This window comes from Penicillium psychrosexuale, assembly GCF_028828465.1.
Source record: "Penicillium psychrosexuale strain IBT 29551 chromosome Unknown utg000004l, whole genome shotgun sequence".
NCBI classification, from domain to species: Eukaryota; Fungi; Ascomycota; class Eurotiomycetes; order Eurotiales; family Aspergillaceae; genus Penicillium; species Penicillium psychrosexuale.
Window position 1 is genome coordinate 3,860,628 of NW_026643189.1, and position 22,660 is coordinate 3,883,287.

At 48.5% G+C, this 22,660-nt stretch overlaps 8 protein-coding genes across 8 annotated transcripts; 3 read left to right on the forward strand and 5 right to left on the reverse strand.

Annotated features, from left to right (window-relative positions):
• Positions 1-692: 692 nt before the first annotated feature.
• On the reverse strand, positions 693-2,476 carry N7518_007334 (aspartate kinase; the record flags this gene model as incomplete). Its single annotated transcript, XM_057188261.1, has 4 exons — positions 693-805; positions 898-2,147; positions 2,217-2,297; positions 2,349-2,476. The coding sequence occupies 4 exons, from the start codon at positions 2,474-2,476 to the stop codon at positions 708-710; spliced, it is 1,557 nt and encodes a 518-aa protein (XP_057039964.1). The 3' UTR covers positions 693-707.
• A 1,600-nt stretch (positions 2,477-4,076) lies between these two features.
• Positions 4,077-5,732, forward strand: N7518_007335 (C78 family peptidase; the record flags this gene model as incomplete). The annotated part of the gene is made up of 6 exons (XM_057188262.1): positions 4,077-4,586; positions 4,637-5,104; positions 5,155-5,186; positions 5,236-5,390; positions 5,444-5,648; positions 5,696-5,732. 6 exons carry the CDS (start codon positions 4,077-4,079, stop codon positions 5,730-5,732), a joined length of 1,407 nt encoding a protein of 468 aa, XP_057039965.1.
• A 234-nt stretch (positions 5,733-5,966) lies between these two features.
• N7518_007336 (nucleoside triphosphates FAP7) lies at positions 5,967-6,656 on the forward strand (the record flags this gene model as incomplete). The annotated part of the gene is made up of 3 exons (XM_057188263.1): positions 5,967-6,149; positions 6,252-6,400; positions 6,455-6,656. 3 exons carry the CDS (start codon positions 5,967-5,969, stop codon positions 6,654-6,656), a joined length of 534 nt encoding a protein of 177 aa, XP_057039966.1.
• Positions 6,657-6,739: 83 nt separating this feature from the next.
• Positions 6,740-7,584, reverse strand: N7518_007337 (non-canonical purine NTP pyrophosphatase; the record flags this gene model as incomplete). Its single annotated transcript, XM_057188264.1, has 6 exons — positions 6,740-6,805; positions 6,864-6,925; positions 6,986-7,022; positions 7,080-7,224; positions 7,285-7,358; positions 7,414-7,584. 6 exons carry the CDS (start codon positions 7,582-7,584, stop codon positions 6,740-6,742), a joined length of 555 nt encoding a protein of 184 aa, XP_057039967.1.
• Positions 7,585-8,039: 455 nt separating this feature from the next.
• Positions 8,040-13,193, reverse strand: N7518_007338 (type V myosin; the record flags this gene model as incomplete). The annotated part of the gene is made up of 6 exons (XM_057188265.1): positions 8,040-8,499; positions 8,554-8,627; positions 8,680-12,532; positions 12,592-12,781; positions 12,838-12,970; positions 13,059-13,193. The coding sequence occupies 6 exons, from the start codon at positions 13,191-13,193 to the stop codon at positions 8,181-8,183; spliced, it is 4,704 nt and encodes a 1,567-aa protein (XP_057039968.1). The 3' UTR covers positions 8,040-8,180.
• Positions 13,194-13,952: 759 nt separating this feature from the next.
• nap1 (histone chaperone NAP1) lies at positions 13,953-15,431 on the reverse strand (the record flags this gene model as incomplete). Its single annotated transcript, XM_057188266.1, has 5 exons — positions 13,953-14,003; positions 14,055-14,395; positions 14,454-15,161; positions 15,221-15,300; positions 15,385-15,431. 5 exons carry the CDS (start codon positions 15,429-15,431, stop codon positions 13,953-13,955), a joined length of 1,227 nt encoding a protein of 408 aa, XP_057039969.1.
• Positions 15,432-16,562: 1,131 nt separating this feature from the next.
• N7518_007340 (uncharacterized protein) lies at positions 16,563-21,534 on the forward strand (the record flags this gene model as incomplete). The annotated part of the gene is made up of 20 exons (XM_057188267.1): positions 16,563-16,651; positions 16,711-16,750; positions 16,809-17,345; positions 17,403-17,744; positions 17,793-17,927; positions 17,979-18,045; positions 18,099-18,230; positions 18,277-18,626; positions 18,693-18,838; positions 18,894-19,001; positions 19,056-19,356; positions 19,406-19,559; positions 19,618-19,950; positions 19,998-20,080; positions 20,132-20,263; positions 20,330-20,686; positions 20,737-20,782; positions 20,834-20,984; positions 21,037-21,185; positions 21,248-21,534. 20 exons carry the CDS (start codon positions 16,563-16,565, stop codon positions 21,532-21,534), a joined length of 3,939 nt encoding a protein of 1,312 aa, XP_057039970.1.
• Positions 21,535-22,020: 486 nt separating this feature from the next.
• On the reverse strand, positions 22,021-22,401 carry N7518_007341 (uncharacterized protein). The gene is made up of 3 exons (XM_057188268.1): positions 22,350-22,401; positions 22,182-22,279; positions 22,021-22,125 (listed from the first exon to the last, which is right to left on the reverse strand). Exons 2-3 carry the CDS (start codon positions 22,275-22,277, stop codon positions 22,060-22,062), a joined length of 162 nt encoding a protein of 53 aa, XP_057039971.1. The 5' UTR covers positions 22,278-22,279; positions 22,350-22,401; the 3' UTR covers positions 22,021-22,059.
• Positions 22,402-22,660: the final 259 nt, after the last annotated feature.

Here is a 22,660-nt window from a genome sequence, read left to right on the forward strand (position 1 = left end):
CTTTCGCCATGATGCTAACACTCGTCCATTCCAAGCCATTGCCATTGGAGGATTCAGAGACTCAATGGACCTTGCTTTTAACCAAATAGGTCGTATACACCCCGCTACAAATACCCAGGAGCTGTCAGGGAAGAAAAGGGTTGTGACAAGGAAGGAGATGCAAAACTGAAGAGGTAGGCCAGTGCGACAAGGCTTCGTGGACAACCCGACAGTAACACTAGAGCTAACAGACTCCGACTCAAGCGAAGCGACAGAGACACATTAAACGCCTGGATTCAGCTAGAATCATCACCGATGGTCCTTTCACTATCGGATCAGGGGGTACAGAGTACGTTGTCCTCCGTTCTCTTCAGGGCGCAGAAAGGAGGAGGCTACAGTGGAAAGGGACCAAGAAGAAGAAATCTGATATATAAGATGTGTGATTGAATATCCCAAGATATAGAGAAAACCATCCCTCATGAAACAAACGCTTCATGACTTCTATTTTAGACGAAAAAAAAGAACCGGGGAAAATGAAAGCAGAAAACGCCAAGCCCATGCATCACAAAAAAAGAAAGCCCATGCTTGGTTTTCCCAACAAAAGTCGTGTCCCCCTATATTCACGGGGGACTTCGACTTCGGATGGATGCATAACTTTTTTCTATCAATAAAACCCAAGGGATATCTTAAAACAATGACTTTTTGCTCGATGCGCAAATGTGGGACGCTTAGTCCAGGAAGGTGAACATGCTCGTATGGATGATATTCAGGGCGCGGTCGGCGTCTCGTTCTTCAATGACGCAGGAGATATTGATTTCACTTGCACCTGCGAGGGGGAGAAAAGATCCAGTTAGCCCCAGTCAAGGGTACAGAGGCAGAGCGAGGGGGGCGGGGGAGTGGGGATCATTATTTACTCACCTTGCGAAATCATCTCGATATTCACGCTGTTATCCCCGAGAGTGGTGAACATACGGCCTGCGACCCCAATCATATTCTTCATCTGCTTGCCCACCAGACTGAGAATGGCCATCTCGGGGATGATGTCCACAGTTCCGTACTTCTCCAGGTCGTTCAGTGCACCCTGGAGATCTTCGTCGATGATCTGATACTCATCCCGTCCGTTTCCATTCAAAAGGGGCAACTCTGAGTGAAGGGCCAAGGACACGTGAACCTCGCTGGTCGAGATCAAATCAATGGATAGGCGCCACTTGTCCAATACGGAGAAAATGCCGGCAAAGAAACCATGCGAGAGCGACCGCTTGTTGGAATGTACGTTGATCACCAGGATATCATGCTTGATTGTGACTGCGGTCGGACGTTTCGGTGTATGCGCAAGACTTGGACTCCGGGTCCGGAACAAACGTGGATCATGTCCGGGTGTGGTTCTCTCCAGTTCGGCCACAGAGTCGGGGAAGATAATAGTGCCTGCGTTCTTTGGGTTCATGACGTTTTTAATGCGAATAGGAATCCTTGCGCGAATGACTTGCTCCATGGTGAACGGATGAATGACTTCGGATCCATAAAACGTCAATTCGGCGGCTTCGGCGGGGGTAATGGTCGGGAGCAGATGAGCCGTTGGCACTTTACGCGGGTCCGCGGTAAAGATACCATCTACCTCCTTCCAGACCTGCAGCTCTTGGGCGCGGGTTCCGACCGCGACAAGGGCGGCACAGAGATCGGTATATCCACGACCAATCTGATCGAGCAGACCACCGGGGATGGTACCAAAGTACCCAGTCATCACAGGTACTCGATGCCCGCAGGCCGCGACTTTGCTGCCGAAAGCTGCCGCCAGGGTATTATAAAAGTCCTGGTCCAAGCCGTGGGGACCGATGGGGAAATCAATGACTTCTGCAAGATCCACATACTGCGAATCAACCCCGCGGTCTTGTAATTGGGCGGCCATGAGCAGACAGCTCAGCTTCTCGCCGGTACTCATCACCTTGTCCACACAGCGCGCACTGATTTCTCCTAGGGTTTGAGCGGCCTCCAGGAACTTGAGTACTCGTTCGCATTCTCCGGTTATATCCGCAATCACTTGATCCCTTATTTCTACCGATTTCAATTGTTCCTGGGCGACTTGTACATGTTCCAAACGAACAGCCTCCACCAATGTCAGATATTGCCTTGAACGAGGATTTTCAGCGTCCCGCGCTGCCCGCAATAGCCTGTTCGGAAGAAATTGGTATTAGTATCTCAATACCTCAAGCGTCATCTGGCGGAGCATAATGACTCACCGGTTGGTTGTGCCTTCAGCTTTTGTAGAACTGCTTCTCGCAGAACATACGACGGCGACTCTGTTGTTCACGAGACTCGGTCTATACAATTGTCAGTCTCCGTCAAGTCGAAATTGAGAAAGTGCGTCATACTGTACCACCTGCTCAATGATATTGCGCGCAAACTTGCCGACACTCGTGCCGCCGAATTTCTGCACGACCCAATTGCTATGGGCCTGCGTGTTCACTGGCAAATTCGAATTAAGAATTGTGGTATCCATAGTGTCGACCCCAAATAAGTAAAGACAGTGTACAATGTAATGCAAGGGAGTGAGAAGTGGTTTTGGAGGGGGAACCGGCGAAAGCGGAGACCCTAGGAGCCACTTCGGGTTGCATATTTTTTTTTTGTGACTCAATTGGAAATAGAGTTATGCAAAGAGAAACCGCCTGCCTGTTCCGGCCAGGAACCAACGATGTCGGAGGCCCCACCAATCACGCCATTTTCATATGAAATGTACCTCATTGGGTCTTGGCGGGGTGAATGTTCTTCCGGAGTATATATCAGGACTCGACAATTGATTTCTAGTACTAGTACAGTGATATACTAGAATGGACCATGCTTGGGATTCAGTTGTCCTTGTTAATATGATGATTCTGCTGCGCGGTGACCCAAGCCGTCACGTCACGATAGAAATGATTGCGACTTTTCGGAACATGCCAGAAACATCGAGTGGGCATGTTGATCCTCCTGTAAACATTCTATAGTCACAGAAAATAGCCGCAATAGCTATCTGTATGGACATTGCCATACATCTTATGGAGAGAAGAGCCAAAGTAGCCCCATACCTAGATGATTCACGATTTGTCAAAGACCGTTGCCGTTTTTTCCGATTATTTACTTCATCTACCTTGGGGGCAGATTCTGGTTATTTGAACCCAGAGAGCCACGCGGAGAGTAAGATTCCTTGATCTCTTTCCCTACATTGAGAATAGCTATCAGCATGTTGCTCAGATCTAGTCGATACCTCATGGCCACTATAGGAAGGAGGCCACGTGCACCAAGTGGCCAAAGGTCCATATTCAAATCCAGGAGCTTGAGCTACGCACTCAGTTTGTTGGAATTCCAGCTTGAGGAAATTTGCGCTCCGAGCAGTTTAACAGCAAGCGAGAGGCGCCAATGGCCAAGCTGAAGTGTTTGAGACCGAGGAGCCTGTAGGTGACTGGAGAATTTCGGATTCTCACCTTCCAGGATAGAATCCCTGAGCAATTCACGATTCCTCGTGCCATCCGGAGGCTCCAGCAGCCCCATTGGCCGTCGCCCGAAAAGAAGACTGAATATCTTGCGGAGAGAGACTTTATAGTCTGGTCTCTAGAGTGTTCGCCTTCTTTGGCATCGTGGAATGATGGGAAATCTGTCAATCCCGGATATTCATGACCACGTGACTCCTATGAAAAGAGGCCAGAAAAAGGCCAAAGAAGTTCAATGCCCACGGCTGTCATGAAGGGAAGCACTTCTCAGAGGCGAGCTGGACCAGTTCGGCTAGGGCTGGAAAGAAAAACGGATCAGAAAGAGGACAAGAAAGAGACCAATAATTATATCTCTTCCAAGGTTCATTAATATATGGAATGAAAGATAACACAGATTGTATGTTGTATGTTGTGTGTTGCGCATGTGTACGCCGCATGAACTGACAACTCCGCCTAGTGGGTCTCGGCAAACGGGCTGTCTGGCCGTTTAGGCATCAAATTAAATCCTTTGTCTATACTTCTGGCTCTTTGTGTAATCAACTTTGGCATTCTTTTTCTCTCTCTGCATTTTGTACATATACATCTGCTACTCATCTTGGTGTCTGCAGCATCAACCTAACAATTTCCCCTCCAATGTCAGCACTGGACGAAAATTCCATGGCCGACAACAACACCGCCTCATGCCCCTTTTGCACTTTCGCAGACTCCGATGCTAATTTTGTGTCCCAACACATCGAATACTGCCACCCAGAAACAGGGCTAGCTAGTTCCATACAGGATAACCCGCAGGATCTCGCTGGCCAAAACTCAGCTTCACTGCCAGTGAGCCAGGGTGGCGCAGACAAATATGTCGACTGTCCACATGGATGTGGCGAGACAATAGAAATTGCCGAGCTCTCCAGTCACCTGGATCTGCATGTTGCGGAGGGCATGGATGATACTGGGGGCACACCGGCACGCTCAACTACAGACGTACATGGCGATGGGTACTTTGATGATGAAGATTCACTCGACATGCTGAACTCTCACAAAGGAGGCAAGCGTGGGATGCAACGAGACTCCTCGCGAGTAAACACTGCCAAGACACCACGGCCTCACAGTCCCCCAAGGACAACCAATGCCAACGGGACGAAGAGATTAGGGGTATTTGTCCCAGATTTGCATCTCTGAAGATAAGTACTAACCCTTTCCAGCGCTCGGAATTGGGTCCGCATGCCCACGAGAAGAAAATGCCCTCATGGCTAAGGAAAATGCTGGAGAAGGGCGGCAGCACATCAAAGCAAACCCAAATCACGTCCGATGGCAAACTCACACGGCGCGAGACAGTAGAAAATGAGACCGACAACTTAATTCCTGTTCTTGCTCGGCTGTGTGAACAGGACAAATCTGTCCAGCGGGCATTATTCTGTAGCCCCAAAGTCCGCCATATCTGCAAGATGCGTCGGGAAGGCGGGTTTTGTGGCTATCGCAATATTCAAATGCTGGTTTCTTGGCTGCAAAAGTCTCGTAGCTTTGGCTATGAGCACTTTCCAAATAAGGGGCCAACGATCCTGGAGTTGCAGGATATGATTGAGTCGGCCTGGGATATGGGGTTCAATAGCTCTGGAAGAGCTGAGACAGGGGGTATCAAAAATACGCGCAAGTTTATTGGTACGCCTGAAGTAAGTCTTTTTTCCGTATTGATTATCTGCTATACCTAATGAGTACCTAGGCACAAGCGCTTTTCATGAGTCTAGGAATCCCGTGAGTTGTCTAGCCTGCTTCGATTCGATCCCGCTGACCCTATATCTAGATGTGAAGCCCGGAGTCTGTCAGAATCAGGCAACGTTCGGGCCTATGAGGCTCTTTACATTGATGTCGCCGAATATTTCCGATCAGCGTGCTCACCAGACGACGATGCGAAGATCGTTCAGACTGATCTCCCTCCGATATACTTCCAGCATCAAGGTACAACTTTCTGTAACTTTCAAACCTATATACCTCTATCTAACTTGAGCCAGGTCATTCTATGACAATTGTAGGATTTGAAATCCGAGACAACGGCAGCGCAAATCTGCTGGTATTCGACCCCATGTTCAAGACTTCTCCTGCAATGCAGCGCTTGCTCGGGACGTTTGTCAAGCCCTCAGATCCAACTCGTCTACTCAAAGCATATCGCAGAGGAACGCCTTATCTGCAAAAGTACAAGATATTCGAGCTTCTCAAGTGAGTGATTGTTCAATTCTCATCGTTCTAATGCTAATTGGTACTAGGCTATGTACAACCAGCCCGGAACATGAAGCCGCATAAAATCAAACGATTCCATTAACAATGCATATCATTTGTATCATGTTAGTTAAATAAAAAACACATAGTTACAAGTTTCTATAAATGTCTTTTATACATTCCAAATGCGGTACCTTACCCCTCCACGATAAGATAGCCGGGAGGAAAATTAGTCCGATGGAATTATTTCATCTGGGGAAACCATTTTCAATCTACAATTTACAATTCCACTTCAAGATCTCTATCCATTAAGAAACTATGCGCACCTCTCCAAATGTGATCATCACCGGCACCCCCGGCGTGGGGAAGACCGTCCACTGCGAACAACTCGCGCAAGAGATCGGCTTGAAGCACCTATCCATTAACCAGGTCGCAAAGGACCGTGGATGCTTCGATGAATACGACGAGGAATTGAAGACCTGGGTTGTCGACGAGGATAAGGTGAGAAAGGTTCCTACAAGCTCTTCTCTTGAACTGGAAGCTCCTCTTCCCACCATTGGTTCAAGACTCAACATTTCACATGCTAATCCATGCGCGATGTAGCTCCTCGATGCCCTTGAAGATGAAATTCCTAATGGCGGCTACTTGATCGACTGGCATGCCTGTGACCTCTTCCCTAAGTCCTGGATCGATCTCGTCGTTGTCCTCCGCTGCCCCACTACAGATGTTCTTTACGACCGACTTTCCTCCCGGTATGACAACCAACCTCGCAACATATCTACGCCGTCAAACTAACATATTCCAAGGGGCTACCATGAGAAAAAGCTAGAAGAGAACGTCGACGCGGAAATCTTCGGCGTCCTATCAGACGAAGCGCGGGAGGCATTCGACGAAGAGATCGTGGTCGAGTTGAACAGCGAGCAGGATGCAGATGTAGACTCGAACTGCCAGCGGATCGCGCAATGGGTAGATTCGTGGAAGCAGTCGCATGCGCAGAATGCGGATTGAAGGAATGCGCCAGGCCATATACAATTTTTGATCTTCGTTTCACATTCTTCTATGGTCTTCTGCGGGCCGAGTTCTATACCCATTTACTGTTGGTCGGCTAGCCAGTGCTGCAACTTCACCAGCGCCTTGTACCGGTGCGAGACCTTGTTCTGTTCGCAGGGCTCTTAGTACATGGCTTTTTTCACGGGAAAATAAGACCGTTCTTACCTTTTCGTCTTTGTCCATCTCGGCATATGTCTTGCCATTATATTCGAAGATAGCATCCCAGCCTGTCATATATCAGATCTTGATTTTGATTCTCTGCGGACCTCAGTTTGATGTTCACTTACCGAATTTTGCTGGGCCTCTGGGCCGTACAATAGTACCCTGTACATCAACCACAGTTAGATATATCCAAATTTGAAATGACTGTATTAGCCTCACCTCAGTTCTTCCCTGGAAAATAATCGGCTCTGCGCCGGGGCCCTCGCAAAAGGCAAAGGTACACACAGCTTCGGCAGTTCTGTCCTCGAAGCCATCGAGCATCTTGTTCAAGCCCTCGTGGCCCAGATTCTCCATGAAAGATTTGCTGGCAATCATCAGTACTATTATCACATAGTAAGTAAGCCTTAATATAGCCAAGACATACATGTATGGCCCAGGAAGACCCTTGAGCGCATGGAACTCCAGGGCAGTGTCTTCGGTCAAGGCAGGTCCATTGATCTATTCCGTCGTAAGCAAATGCAATTTTAGCATGAAAAGTCTAGGAAGAAATTACCACTTCGGCGGCGCGTCTGGCCTTCTCTTTGGCGATTTCTTCGATTGTGCCTTGGATCTCGGGGACATCGACCTCCTGGTTGTTCACCTCGATGACCTTACCGAGGATAGCCTGCACCTCGGCGAGCTTGTTTTTGTTGCCGGTGATGAAGTTCAGCGTGGTGATGGCCATTTTGACTGTGTATGTATTTTAGATTGGTAGGTGATGGTATGGGTTGGTATGGGTTGGATGTTGCAAGTCGCAGATAATAGTGTGCCCCACTGTGCTATCGCTGATTGCATATATTGACGGTGCTGGGATTCATACATGTTGGGATCACCTGACCCTATCTAAGGACTGCATGGATATATATCTTCGAAAGTTCCTTTCTTTGGTTTCGTTTCTTATTTTCTTTTTCTCCACCTCGGGGTAGCCATTGTAGCACTCCGACGATAGGAGGTGAGAATTAATCCATAGTATATGTTCAAAATTCATGAAATCAAGAAGAAAAAGAAAAAACGTACACATCAATTGCTCTACTGGGGACAATAAACCCTTCGGGCATTCCATTTTTGTATTTGGATTGTCGTCTATGTTTTAGAAGAGGAAAACTCATTACAGGAATTCTCTTAGCAACCTCTTCTGGTCTATAAGCCAAGATGTCATATGCAATTGAAACAAACGAAAATCACGCGCAACACTGTATCGCAAAGGCCATGGATAATCCAGGCAAGTCGTAATCCGTAGCTCACAGGAAATCCCTAAGTCTAATATACAACAGTACAGATCTATTCCTCAACCATCCCATGGTCCCATTCGAGCTTCTCTTGCTGTGCCATCGCTTGCGCGGACACAATCTCAGCAAGTCGTTTCAACCGCGGTGTTTGTAGCCAGGATGGAGTATAAGTCTCCAGGGCAGTGATGACACGCGGCTCGGCGATCTCGTACGGGCCACTGTCCTCCATGTCTACCGGAGCCAGGAGGAGCACATCGCTCTTCTCTGTGACGCGAGAAGCGACGGCCTTCATGATCTCGCCGTTGATGGGCTGTTCGTAATCTGCCACCAGGTATTGGTTCAGAAGTTTCTGGATTTGGTTTGGAGACAGCCTGCACAAAATTAGTCATGTGAAGTCGTGGGAGATGACACTTGGGTCCACTTACATCCAGCAAATGTCTTGAATGATCTCAATATCATTCAGAGTAGCCTTCTTCAGCTGCAGAAGCTTGGTCGCTTGCTATGTAGGCGTTAGTATAATACCGAAATGAATATAAAGCAAGGAATCTTACCATCAAATGCTCCAGCTTCAACGTCCCCTCTGGCATATCATGACTCTTGCACCACTCCTCAATACGAGTGATGTTGTAGTTGATTTGCAGACCACGCTTCCATGACAGGAAGTTACGTCGCATGAGGAGATCGTTGAAAGCAGTGACACCAACTAAGCGCAAGAGCTCCGTGACAGTCTGGAGGACGATGGCGTCCTCAAGGTAGAAGGCCTTCATTGCCTTGTAAACACCGTTCAATAGACTGAGGAGGTTGTCCATGCTGTAGGCTGGGTTATTATTGGAGGGCAGAAGCTTCCCAAGGAAACGATTCGTTTCACTGGTGACAAAGCCGGGAAGTGATTGAGACTCGATGATGGCTGGAACAATCATCTTGTACAGCTTTTTCTTCAAGACCTTCATCCAAGTGTGATAGATGTTGAATTCCAAGCTCTCAAGGTCATGCTTGACAATCTCCAACAGGCGGTCATACTCGTAGTTCTCGGTCTTCTGTGCTTCATACCAATCCTCGGCCAGGAAGACAAATGATAGCATTTCGTGCACGTTGGATAACCAGAAGGCACCGGGGTTGATCGCGTCGTCCCCATCATGCTGCATAACTTCATGCTGGATAGACTGCATAACGTTGGCCAAGAATCGCTCCGACTCCTTAACAAATCCGTTGTTCCACATCTCCGACGTAACAAGGTTAATCAGGTATGCTGGGAACAAGACTTCCTTTTCAGTTGGAGGCGGTGTCGAAGTTGGGAGCGGAATCTTCAGGTTGCGGATAAGACCCATGGCAACTTCCTCATTCAATTCTTCCTCTTCGGAAAGTAGGTTCTCGAGTTCCATCTCGACCGACTCTAGACCAGGAGAGATGGCTGCATTTTGACGGGACATCATAGATCCAGGGGTGACCGCCATCGAAACAGGCCGAGGGTTGTATGCACCACTGAAGCGATCCGTCTCGATCCTCTCGGCACCGACACTGCGTCTCTTGGGCTTAGGTTTCTTTGAAGATACCAGGTTGATCAAGCCCGGGGCAGTGCTCAAGACTGCGCCCCCGTTGGATAGACCATCGCCGTTCATGCCGTGCAAAGGCACAGATCTCTTCGCAGCCTCGAGCTGTTCCTCGAGATCGGAAATCCGCTGCCGGAGACCAATCTTATCCTTCTCATGGTCAGAATCCAAGAGCCTGAGGCGCCCCAACTCGTCATCAGCGACTGTAAGAGCGTCACGGGATATCCTCTCCTCTTCTTGGAGGCGCTTGATGGTAGCCAGAGCCTCAGTGTGGCTTTGTTGAAGCTTTTTCATCTCCTCTTCAATCGCCTCTAACCGGGCCGCGGTGATACCAGCCTGGTTTGCTTCAACCTGGAGCTCCTTCGTGCGAGCATCTAAGGCATTGTGTCGGGTTCTCCATGACTTCAATTGGGCATCGTAGTTTTCCAGCTGTGAAACCAAGGTTTTATTTTCAAGCTTGAGAGATTGCAAGTACTGGGTCAACTCAACCACCTTATTCTCCAACTTGTAAGAAATCTGCTTGAGATCACGGGCATCCTCGCGAAGTCTCTTGTAAGAATTTCTTGCCTGTTTTCCTCTCCAGAGGTTTTGGATAATGATAACATGGCGGCGATACTGTCTCCAGGCCCGAATTTGAACCCAGGAGCGGAAAGCACGCTGAATGACCTTAGCCGCATTTCCATTAATAGAGTCCATGATGTTGCGTCGGCACAGGAATCCCTTGGCAATAGACTCGAAGAGAATGAAGTTTTTGCGGATTTGATTGTACCGCTTCTTCTCCTTCTGGCCACGCCAGACCCGCTGGATGGTAGTAGCAGCCTTGGTCCGGCGAATCTCATGGGCCTGCTGCCGTGCCAAGAAACCTCGAATGAAGGCCTGAGTGGTGAGAATTGAGTCACGAGCATCGAGGTAGCGGCGGCGGTAATACTTGGCACGCAAGTTCTTCTGAATCATAATGGCGCATTCATTCAACCTGGACGTTCGGAGGTTCTCCAGGAATGCAAGCATACCAGCTCGGAAGAAGATTTTAGTAAGACCAAGTTGATACTTATCTTGCTTCTCATCTCCCAGGGCCTTTCGAAGGATTGCATGACACATATCCCGAATCTCCGAGGTCCATTGCGAGGAATAGCATAACATGTAGTAACGGACGGCAAATTCCTCATAAGTCCATCGTGTCGGGTAGCCAGCAGTACTGATTCTGACAGTTTCCAGGACACCACAAGCTCTCAGCTGACTGAGAACCATAGGACCTTCGAATTTCCAAGATTCCTTTGCCTCATTGGGTTTGATGCAACGGATGTAATGAACTTCTGTGTTGTTGATGGTGTGCATCAATTCAATCAGCGAAGACTTGAAGATTCCTCCAAGCGTAGGTTTGCGATTGACCGCAACGCCAATCCGACGCCCTGGAGCTGCTGCAACTGGCTTAGATGACATAGCAGCAGAGTCCTTCTCACGAACGGCCGCAGCAGTTTCTAGAATCTCCTTGATGAAAGGATTGGAAGAATTGCGCAACACTTCCAAATGCTCGTCTGGCACAGTGTCACGGTTCTTCTCGATAAATCCATCAGATTCATAAGTAACATCGACTGCATAGTGACAGACGGTGAATGCAGATTTCCCGAAGCGAGGTTTCTTGTAGAACTTTTGCTTGTCAGCGGCAAAGTGATGGTGAAGCTTCATGACAAACTGCTCATCCGAGCCCATAGGAAGTCGAGACTCTTCATCCAAGAGGGCCAAGACACCGAGCTTCGCTTCAATAAGATCGATACAAGGTTGGTTATCCGAAAAGTCAATGAATGTCCAATCGATCTCTTCTCGGACATATTCTTCCTGCTCAAGCTTGAACACATGCTGGTTGAATTCTTGTTGCAACTTCTCGTTGGCATAATTGATGCAGAATTGTTCGAAAGAGTTCTTGGCGAAATGTTCGAACCCGTAAATATCAAGAACACCAATGAAGCATTTGAACTGCTCAAGCACTTCATCAGTAGCGAGGCGGCGGTTGATCTTCTCCACTAGCCAATCAAATAGACTGGAATAGATAAACTTGGCGACGGAGTCTCGGACAACCAAGGCCTGTTGTTGTGTCAAGTTGGAGGTAATTTTCTCACCACGCGTAATAAGTTGCTTCTTCACGATCCACTTCGCAAACTCAGTAGCATCGATTCCAAGCATCTCACACGCGCGGATAAGTGCAGGCTCGGTCGACGAAACTGACGAATCCGTGCGAGTAGCTGTGATCTTGACATTGCCGAGGTGTAGCAAAGCAGCGAGAACGCGGAAGATGCCTGTCTGGTCTTCCTGCGGCACACCAATCACAGCCAGCGACTTCCTAGTCGCTTCGAATTCGGCCTTGTCATCAACACCGTCGATTACTGGAGTACCACCTTGGTTGAGATACTCAAAGTCTTCAGCAGCCAGGAGACCCAGATCCTGTTTCTCCGCGTCAGAAGCACCCGCTACCAGCTGGTAGAAGATGTGGTAATTGCGCTCTTTGAGAGGCTGGAAGACGAGTCTCGACCGCTCAAGAAGATAGGTCCGGATCTTAGCTCCGATGATGTTCGTTCGGTCATCGAACATGATCTCGATATATTTGCCGAAACGGGAGGAGTTGTCGTTACGAGTGGTTTTGGCGTTACCGAACGCTTCCATGACCGGGTTAGTAGCTAGGATCTGCTCTTCGGTTTCACTGATTGCATCTGCGCGGCTGCTGGTATATTTTCCAGGCTGATCGGGAGACTCGCGAGTCGCAAAGTAGCGCATGATATATTTGGCACTCACGGTCTTACCGGCTCCGGATTCACCAGAAACCACAATCGTCTGATTCTTTCCATCGCGAAGCATGTCACTGTATCAAAAGTGTGAGCGAAATCAAGTTCAGAGATGTAACAGCTGGACGATTCTTACGAGAAAGCTTCCTCCGCAATTGCGAACAGGTGAGGCGCCTGCGAGGCACGTTGTTTCCCAGCATAAACCTGCACCATCTGCGGCACGTACAACGAATCGACTCGGGCAAAGGGGTTGGTTGCGATCAAAACGATACCACTGTAGGTATATATCTCCTTCTGAGCGTAGCGGAGTTTTATAGCCTGGAGGACTTCAAAGGGCCGTCAGCAATGAGGGTGGCACTGGACACGTAGGAGCAAGACTAACCAGCGGGCTCGTTCAGGTGAGACAAATTCGTCAGATCTTCGCTTGCTTCAAGCATAGCAGGGTTCATGAGCGGAGGTAGTTTGGGGTTGTTATCGATCTTCAGCTCGGCCTGCGTGGTCTCCAACGTTTTTGTCTGCCCCGATCAAGACAGTGTCAGCAACCCCGGAAAACTCGAGAGACAGGACTGCGCAGCCAGCGTCCAGTATTCCAAGGGCACCTACCTCTCCGTTTTCCAACTCAAAGATTAGCTGCACTTTCTCTCCATCCTCCAGCTTCTCCTTCACCTCGGATGCCAGCCATCCTTCTGTCGGGTCGGGCTGCCAGGCCCGCGTGCCGACCTCATAGGTGTGCGCCATATGGAATGTAGGTCGTTAATCGTTTTTGATGCAATAAAAGCGGGATATTTGCAGAAGCTCCGGGGATGATGGGTGTTTTCGGAGGTAGGGCATCGAAGGTTCAAGGCGATTCAGGTAGTCCAAAGACAGGGGGATTTCTCAACCCCTCATCTCATATTTCAAAAGAATAGAATAAAAAGATTGAAGATAAGAATTAGATGGAGGTGAAAAAGAAAACCCTTGAGTGAGACTAACAGCTGGCCATTTAGCGAGAGCCCCTGAAGGAGCTTAGGGAATATACTGGGGGGGGGGCGGCACACCCCACAGCCTGTCACCGCCATCCTACTTGGTCTACACTGTACCTTATGTTTACGTACTAGTATGTACATTATACTCCTATTTACTACATGTACTCCGTAGTTATGCTACTATTACTTATGAAGGAGAAAGTCGTATTGTACCTGAGACTTTTTAATACCTACATGTAGGTATTGTCTCTGGTATTGCCTCCTGATTATTGGATATCAAGTATACATACCAGAATAGCCACATACCCGTAGACTACGCTTTTATAAGACAGTCCAGGGGTCTCAGCTATGGGTCCAAATCCTTACAGCGTCGGAACTGAGAATTACACACCGATTATGTCAAGTATTGATTGAGTATTAGAAGATAGAGAGGTCACGCAGGGGGGCACAAAAAGGCAGAAAGCAAAGCAAAATATCAGAGAGTACGAATAATCTCACGTTGGGCATTCTCCACCGGCAACTCTTTTTTCGTTTAGTTTTGCTTGCACTCGGCGGCCTCCTTCTTGGGCTTGGAAGTACCATCCTGGAACGAAGTTAGCAAGTGATCTGAGTCGGTGGGTGTGGTATGCCATACCTCTTCGTCTGTGTCCTCCTCGTCCACTTCACGGTCTGACCCGAGCTCCTCCTCGTCCTCATCTTCATCCTCATCCTCATCATCGTCATCCTCAAACTCATCACCCTCCAAATCCTCACCGAGCTCCTCGAACTGGAGAGCTTCACCGGTGAACCAGTCAATGGCACGGGGAATGAGCTTCTCCTTAATATCCTCACCGAGCTGGTAATCAAGCTCCAGACGCTCTTCAATGTCGCTGGCGACTGAATCGTCATCCTCGGCAGGTGGCTGTGGGGGTGAGAAGAAGTTGAAGAAGGACTCGGTAGGCACACTGATCTTAACAACGCGGGTCTGCTTGGTGTCTAAAGGAGCGTCAGCTGTCAGTTTCCACATAGCATCCCAATATTCGAGTGGACTTACTCTTGTTGCGCTGCTTCTTGCTCTCCAGGCGGAGGGTCAGGTCTTGGTCCTCCTTCCAGTCAATCTGGGATCCATCGGCGTGGTCGTAAATGAAATCGCCACCGTATCCACTCTCATCCTTGTAGAAGTATGACTTGGAGATAGTTTTGTTGGTGAAGAACTCGTTCTCAGAGAACTCGAAAATGAGGCGGAATCCGGGTCGGTCAAGGTACTCCATGCGAATGTCGGTGAGGTGCTTGAGAGCCTCCTCATCGCGCTCGGTGATCATCTCAGCCAGCGAGATTTGGTTCTTCATGGCAGAAAGCCAGAATTCGGGGATGCCCTTCGCAGCCTCACCCTCCTCCTTCTTGGGCTCCTCCTTAGTCTCCTCCTCATCACTCTCCTCATCCTCCTTTCCGGCCTCAACCTCGGCCTCGGTCGGCTCGATGCCGCCGTTGATAATAGTAGAACGACGCTGGTACAGGGGCGTGAACTTGCCGAAGTACTTCTTCTCAAGTTCCAGAACCTCCTCTTGGAACTGGGCCTCGAGCTTGGAGTGCTCCTTCTGGATACCCTTCAATCCAGCGACACGGCGGCGGACGGAGGGGGGGAGAGATTCGATGTAGCCTGACGAGCGGCCGACGAGTTGACCCAACTTGCCTTGGATCATGGATACCAAAGCAGGGTTGCGGGCAAAGAGCGAGGCAGCCGTAGCTTTGTCAAAGGTTTCTAGAACAGAAAGCACGGTCAAAGAAATGTCGGTGAATACGAGAAAAGAGATGACTTACCCTCCTCGATGCTGGATACACCAGGCTGCTGGGCGTGAGATGAGATAGGAGCATTGTTGGCCGGCGTGTTTTGCGGGGTCCTTCTGCAAGTCAGCATCCATGTTTTTTTTTTTTGCTTTTGATAAGGGTGGGAAAAAAAAAACGGGAGGAGGGGGGATGCTTACGGTGCGACCGGGAAGTCCGCCTTCTTATTTCTGATGGGCTCAGACATGATGAACGGGGAATGAAAAGGGGCAGGAAGAGGGAATGAGGTGAGGAGAGAGAAAGAAGGAAGAATTTGATACCCGTTCAGTTTTGGGGGAAGAGAGTCTGGAAGATGGTGGGATCCTTAGCGCCCTGTGGCCGAGGGGCTTGGCGGGACGGTTCTGGTTGAGCCTGCAAAGACTGCAAATTCTCCCAACAATACCTTTTTGATACGCTTTTGATTTGTCGCGCCTTGTTACGCTGGACACAGCTTTATTTTATCTTTCTTATTCCTTCTATCTTGTCGTTTCCATGTCAAGGAGTCTTGATATCTTGTCTTCTGTGATCATCTTCGATCTGATCGCTCCCGGTGGCGTCCTGGACCATTACCCCTCTCTCCAATTCCAAATATGGCTATGGAACTGGGAATTATTTCTATATGACTGTGATTCTTGGCCCTTTCGCCTGCTATATGTGGTTTTTTTTGGATTGCTTGGTAAGAAAATAGGTCTAGGACGAGATTCGCCCCCATGAATAGGCGATATATATTTATAGAAACGGGTATTTTACACCCGTGGACAAGTTGCTTGTTTTGCCTAGGCTGCATGAAATTCGATGACGTTCAAGACTCGCGTAGGATGATGTACAAAGGTACTTTTTGTCATTTGGGTAAATACACAAGGATTGAAATACTTCGGGGCCTTGAGCAGGGCTATGTAGATCCTCCTGTATCATTCCAGATCGAAACCCCGTCGATGATTCAGTGGCCAATGAGATGTCCGTTAAAGTCCAGACATAAGATGCCAAGACTCATCCGTTCTTCTAGATTGTTATCGAACCTTGTCAATATACACAATGGCATATAGAAGCCGTTATCGTATACAACTTTATATGGATGCCCTGCATGGGGGATTTCAAAGTTTGGTCCGATATAATTAGTAAGCCAAAGCTATCGGACAGTCACATGGAGATAAGTCGCTCTCCGCTGTGGGACGCCGATAAGCTCCAGATCACACCCTGCTTTTGTGCGAACTCGCGCTCTACGATAAATGTTTTCCTTCGGTCCAGTGTCGGTGAAATACGACTTTACGAAAGCCCCATAATACGACACTCTGCAAGGCTCTTGGCTTTGTGAATCGGCCGAGTTGACCTCTTAAACATGCCCCGTCCGCACTCTCCCTCGGGGACTGGTCCCGTGGACCTATCTATGCCTCGAAACAGAATGCGACGCGATTCCATGCGAAGCAGGTTGCTATGCTCCCTTCCTACCCAACTCGACCCTTCAATCCCTGCTGATACTTCTCTAGTGTGAGCGCCGTGTCGGATGTGGAGATGGCCCGTAATGAGGTATGTCAAATCTCTATTCTCACGTGCAGACTTCAGCGCAGGATCTGACTCGCACTAGGTCTTCGATGGCCCGATCTCGGAAAGCATCCCTTCAAGCGTCGCCTCGTTCGCGCACCGCCGTAACCGAGCAGGCTCTACGGTGAGCTTTACATACTTCCAGGACGGGGAAGACTTCGCAGAATTGTCGAACGAATCTGCAGTGGACGAGCAAAGCGAGCTTTATGAAGAATCTCTACACGGCATTGGGGATGCAGATGTTGAGTCAGTCAGGGGATCCTTTGTGTCTAAGCGGATGTCTACCTCCCGCGACTCGGTTGAACATCCACTTCTTTCTCGCTACCTGTCCGCCAGCTCATATGGCCGAGACCGACGATCCGGCAGTCGGTTGAATCAAAAAGTCTATCTCGCCTCGGAAGATTTGACGGCTGTCTTTGCTGGGTTCTCCACGAGTTCAGGAGGGTTTGCTGTCTATATTGCCCTTTGCATCTTGACCGGTGGATTTGCCTGGCTTCTCTTCCGATGGCTGCCACGATGGCGGGTAAAGTTAGTTGGGAAGGCAACCCCATTAGGAAAATGTCAATGGGTGGCTATCGAGGTAAGATTGTGAACTTCAATCCCATACATTAACCATCTGACCATGGTATCATGGTAGGACCAATGGAACCAATTCACCATCCACAAAGTTGGCAGCCAGCCTTATGGACGTCCGCTTTCCACGGTCTTCGCCGACTCACTGAATCACACCTACGATGAAGATAATGACCCGACTATTACCTCTCTGCACTTCATCGACTATCGATATCTGAAGTTCTTCTATCATCCAATCGAGGATAAATTTTGCTTGATAAGCGGCTGGAAAGATCCTTCGTGGACTAATGCCAAGGTCATGCGAAGTGGATTGGATGCCGATGAACGAGACAGCAGGGAACAGATATTCGGAAGTAACGACATCGAAATTGATGCAAAGACAATTCCTCAGCTTCTCGTCGACGAGGTCAGTTTTCCTTCTAGTTGTTCCATCAATATATCTGACAGTATATAGGCATTTCATCCTTTTTATATCTTCCAGATTGCAAGTCTCGTTCTGTGGTCCATGGATGAGTACTACTACTACGCCGTCTGTATCTTTCTTATATCGTTTTTCAGCATAGCAACGACTGTGCTAGAGACGAAATCAGTGCGTTCAGCCCAAGAATGGGACCATTATCTGAAACTAACGCTACTATAGACTATGAGTCGGCTCAGGGAGATATCTCTTTTCGAATGTGATGTTCGCGTTCTAAGAAGTGGATTCTGTGAGTTTGTTCGATGTATCATCTCACTGAATGTAAACTGATCGTATATACAGGGCGGTCCGTTTCCTCCCAAGAACTAGTTCCTGGTGATGTTTATGAATTTTCCGACCCATCGCTTCACCAGGTCCCGTGTGACTGTATCTTGTTGTCAGGTGACTGCATTGTGAATGAGAGCATGCTCACTGGTTCGTAAAAACCCTCAGTATTGATGCATACATCTAACTTGACCAGGTGAATCCGTCCCCGTGTCTAAAACACCACTCACCGATGACGCCATCCAATATCTCGATCTCAGTACCCCTTCTATCCACCCCCATGTTGCTAAACACTTCCTCTTCAGCGGAACCAAAGTAATTCGGGCTAGACGACCCCAGAATGTTGATGACGATGAAGCAGTAGCATTGGCAATTGTCATGAGAACTGGCTTTTCGACAACCAAGGGGGCTTTAGTTCGATCGATGCTTTTTCCGAAACCCTCTGGATTCAAGTTCTACCGAGACTCGTTCCGCTACATCGCCGTGATGGGGATTGTCGCTCTCATCGGATTCGTTGCTTCATTCATTAACTTTGTTCGATTGGGTGTAAGTTAATGCTCGGAACGACGATTTTCCTAAGGTTATGTTGGCCGCTGATGCAACGAAATATAGCTCGCTTGGCATCTGATCATAATTCGAGCCCTCGATCTGATCACGATTGTTGTACCGCCAGCTCTCCCAGCCACACTTACCATCGGAACCAATTTTGCACTTTCACGACTGAAGAAACAGAACATATTCTGTATCAGCCCACAGAAGTGAGTGACCTCCGATGAATAATGTCTTAACTTCGACGCTAATACATGAGAACAGGGTCAACGTGGGAGGAAAGCTGGACATTGTTTGTTTTGATAAAACAGGAACCCTCACAGAAGACGGACTGGATGTCCTAGGAATGCGTATAGTTACCCGTGCTAATAGGTTTGTCTGTTCCTAAGTATGACCCTTAAGCCGGCGCTGAAGATGAATCTCTAGATTTTCAGACTTGCTCTCTGAGACGACTGACGGGTTTCTTCGTCCTTCCCCCGATGCTAACTCTGAATACGATATCAAAAAGCAAAGGAAGATCATGTACGCCATGGCTACGTGTCATTCCCTCAGGGTAGTGGACGATGAGCTGTTGGGAGATCCTCTCGATGTCAAGATGTTTCAATTTACCAACTGGACGTTTGAGGAGGGAGGGGATCATGTTTCCGACCAGACAAGCCCCAAATATGACACTATAGCGCCGTCAGTTGCAAAGCCTCCTCAAGGACAGACTAATGGTGATGTAAATGTGAGTTGATTTATATTCAAGCCACAACTTGATGGCTAACAATATTCAGAACCCACTCGAGCTTGGAGTTCTGCGGAGTTTCGAATTTGTCTCCAATCTTCGCCGCGCAAGTGTCGTTGTCAGGAAATTTGGCGACAACGGAGCAAGTTTCTTTGTCAAGGGTGCCCCAGAAAGCATCATGGACATATGTATTCCTGGAACTCGTCAGTGCTTTCTACCCTCTCTATATAAGCTTGTATTGCTGATATACTTCTTTTGCAGTTCCTTCGGATTATGAAGATCTCCTGAATTACTACACTCACAAAGGATACCGTGTGATTGCCTGTGCTTCCAAATACGAACCAAAATTGAGCTGGAGAAAAGTCCAAAAAATGTCTCGGACGGAAGCCGAATCTGACCTGGAATTCTTGGGCTTCATCATATTCGAGAATAAGTTGAAGCCCAGTACTGCCGGTGTGATTTCCGAGTTGAACGAGGCGGGGATTCGCAATGTAATGTGCACCGGTGATAACATCTTGACTGCCATCAGTGTTGCTCGTGAATGCAACATGCTTGGACGTGATGAGCTATGCTTTATCCCGCACTTTATTGAAGGTTTGTTTACCGAATCCATGCCATAGCTCAGTATTAACGATCTCCAGCGCCTGGTCTTGCACCTAAAGCTTCTCTCATATGGGAATGCGTGGACAACTCCGACCTCCGGTTGGACCCAAGAACACTCTTGGTAAGATATCTTTTCCCTATATCCAATTATTAGCAGCTAATGGAATTGCAGCCACTCAACGACGCGGAGGTCGACATGTCAATTCCAGGAAACGTTTTCACCGAGCGTGAATACTCTGTTGCTGTCACGGGTGATGCCTTTAGATGGTTGGTTGACTTCGGGAATGAAGATGTACTCAACAAGGTAAGCAGCCGTTGTACTAACCATTACCATTTTTTACCATGCGTCGAACTAATGTGTACTGTATAGGTACTTGTATGCGGCAAAGTGTTTGCCCGTATGTCCCCGGACGAGAAGCACGAACTAGTTGAGAAACTTCAGTCTATTGATTACTGCTGTGGCTTTTGCGGCGATGGTGCCAATGATTGTGGCGCTCTGAAGGCCGCAGATGTTGGTATTTCATTGTCGGATGCCGAGGCGTCCGTTGCCGCACCCTTTACTAGTCGCGTGTTCGAAATCTCCTGTGTTCCGACGGTGATCAGGGAGGGTCGAGCTGCGCTGGTGACAAGCTTTTCCTGTTTCAAGTTCATGAGTCTTTATTCCGCCATTCAGTTCTCCTCGGTCAGCTTCCTGTACACGTCGGGGTCAAATCTTGGTGATTTCCAGGTAAGTGGGCTTATTACCAACAGTTTTGATATATCGCTAATGGCCTCAAGTTCCTCTTTATCGATCTTCTGCTCATTATGCCCATTGCGGTCTTCAGTGAGTGGTCTCTCTCCTAAAATCCGAGTCCTCGAGCTAATTTCATTCTAGTGGGCTGGGCTGATCCTGCTCCCACGATGTCTCGGAAACGGCCAACTGCTGATCTTGTTTCCCGTAAGGTATTGACACCTTTGCTCGGGCAGATCTTGCTAGTTGTGCTGTCGCAATTTGCAGTTTTCCAGACCGTTCAATTGCAGCCATGGTCAGTAACCGTTACAATATACCCATCAAAATTATTCTAACAAACAATGCAGGTTCTTGCCGCCACAATTGGACAAAGAAAAGAGCAACATTCTCAATTCAGAGAATACCTCTTTGTTCTTGTTTTCCTGTTTCCAGTACATCTTCATCAGCATTGTTCTGAGTGCGGGTCCGCCATTCCGGAAACCAATGACTCAGAATGGTAAGAAGCACACCACTAACTTCCCCTTCTTGCTCATCTAGATACTGACTATGATCGTTTAGTGCCGTACTTATGTACGATCATCGTCAACATCTTGGTCTCGGGCTATATGCTCTTTAGACCATCTAACTGGGTGTCGGAGGTGATGCAACTGACTTTCATGTCTGATGGTTTCAAGTCCTGGCTACTTGCGCTAGCATTCGGGATCTTCATTCTGTCCTGGACAGCAGAGAAGACCATATTCCCTCGCGTGGCACAGATACTTGGGCATACTCGTGCCCGCTTGCAGCAAAACTACCGCAAGAAGCGCAAGATGTACAAAGTGCTGTTGGAGGGACTGCGCCTATGAAGTACGTTATCAACGCATTCACGTTGTACGCTATCAAACCAAAGGTTTTACATAGGGAAGTCGTTTTCCGTCCTTTTCTGCCGTCTACCTACAAAACTAGGAAGGGGAGGGGATATCCATACAAAAAAGCTTCTCGAAAAACTAAGAAAGACCACCGTCGGGTCAACTGGATCATGACTTTTTCAATGACAGGCCGCAAATGCGGCCGACTATTCTTGTACATAACTATAGACCTTTAGATTGTCATAGTCTGGATCTAGTCATCCATCTAATGAGGCTCCGTCTCAATCACTTAGGCCATAGTTTACCATTTCAGAAAATTGAAAAGAAAGGGTATGATACAATTCGGCTGGTAAATAGCTATCGTGAACTTGTGGCTTTTGACATGCGCTCGGTAACACCCGGCTCGCTGTTCCTCTCTACCCAGTCCAAGTACACAGTACGCAATGCGACCCAACTATCACCGCTGCCCCGAGGGACGAAAGCGGTTGCGCAATAAAAATGAAATCGACGATTGTATTCGGATCAGTGGTCCCAAGGGTGCTTCCAGCCCAACAGAGCGGGACCATCCTTCTTGGCCCGGTACATGAGCTGCGCAGAAGTCCTGTCAGTACGAGGTCTCCATGTCAAAAGGAGGCGATCCTTACGAAGAACCACATGCTCGCGCCCAATGCAGTCGCAGTGAAGCGGTAGAGCGGTCGGACCGGGTGGATGTGGATAGGGTGGGAGGAGTTGCCCGCCATGACTGTGTAGATTGGAAAGAAATTAGTTTCCACAGATTCACATGAACAGAGAAAGGTGCATGCAAGACGTACTGTGTGCTGGAAATGGCTGTTGTTTGTTCACAGAACGCCAATCTCGAATCGGATCTGAAGACGGAGGGTTCTGTGGTTCAACGGGGAACGGAGAGGTTAGTGGCACGTGACCCGTGACGGCACTCGAATTCCACCGCAGCGCAGTGTTTGGATTGTTCGCGAGGACAAGCAGCAGAACAATATTTATATGTGATTGAAGAGTCGTCTGACTCCTATTTACCTATACCTTGACTGGGCTGGTTCCTACTCAGGTTTATATTGAGCCTCCTGCGTGGCCGAGCTCCCCACGCGCGGGCTTTGAACAATGCGAA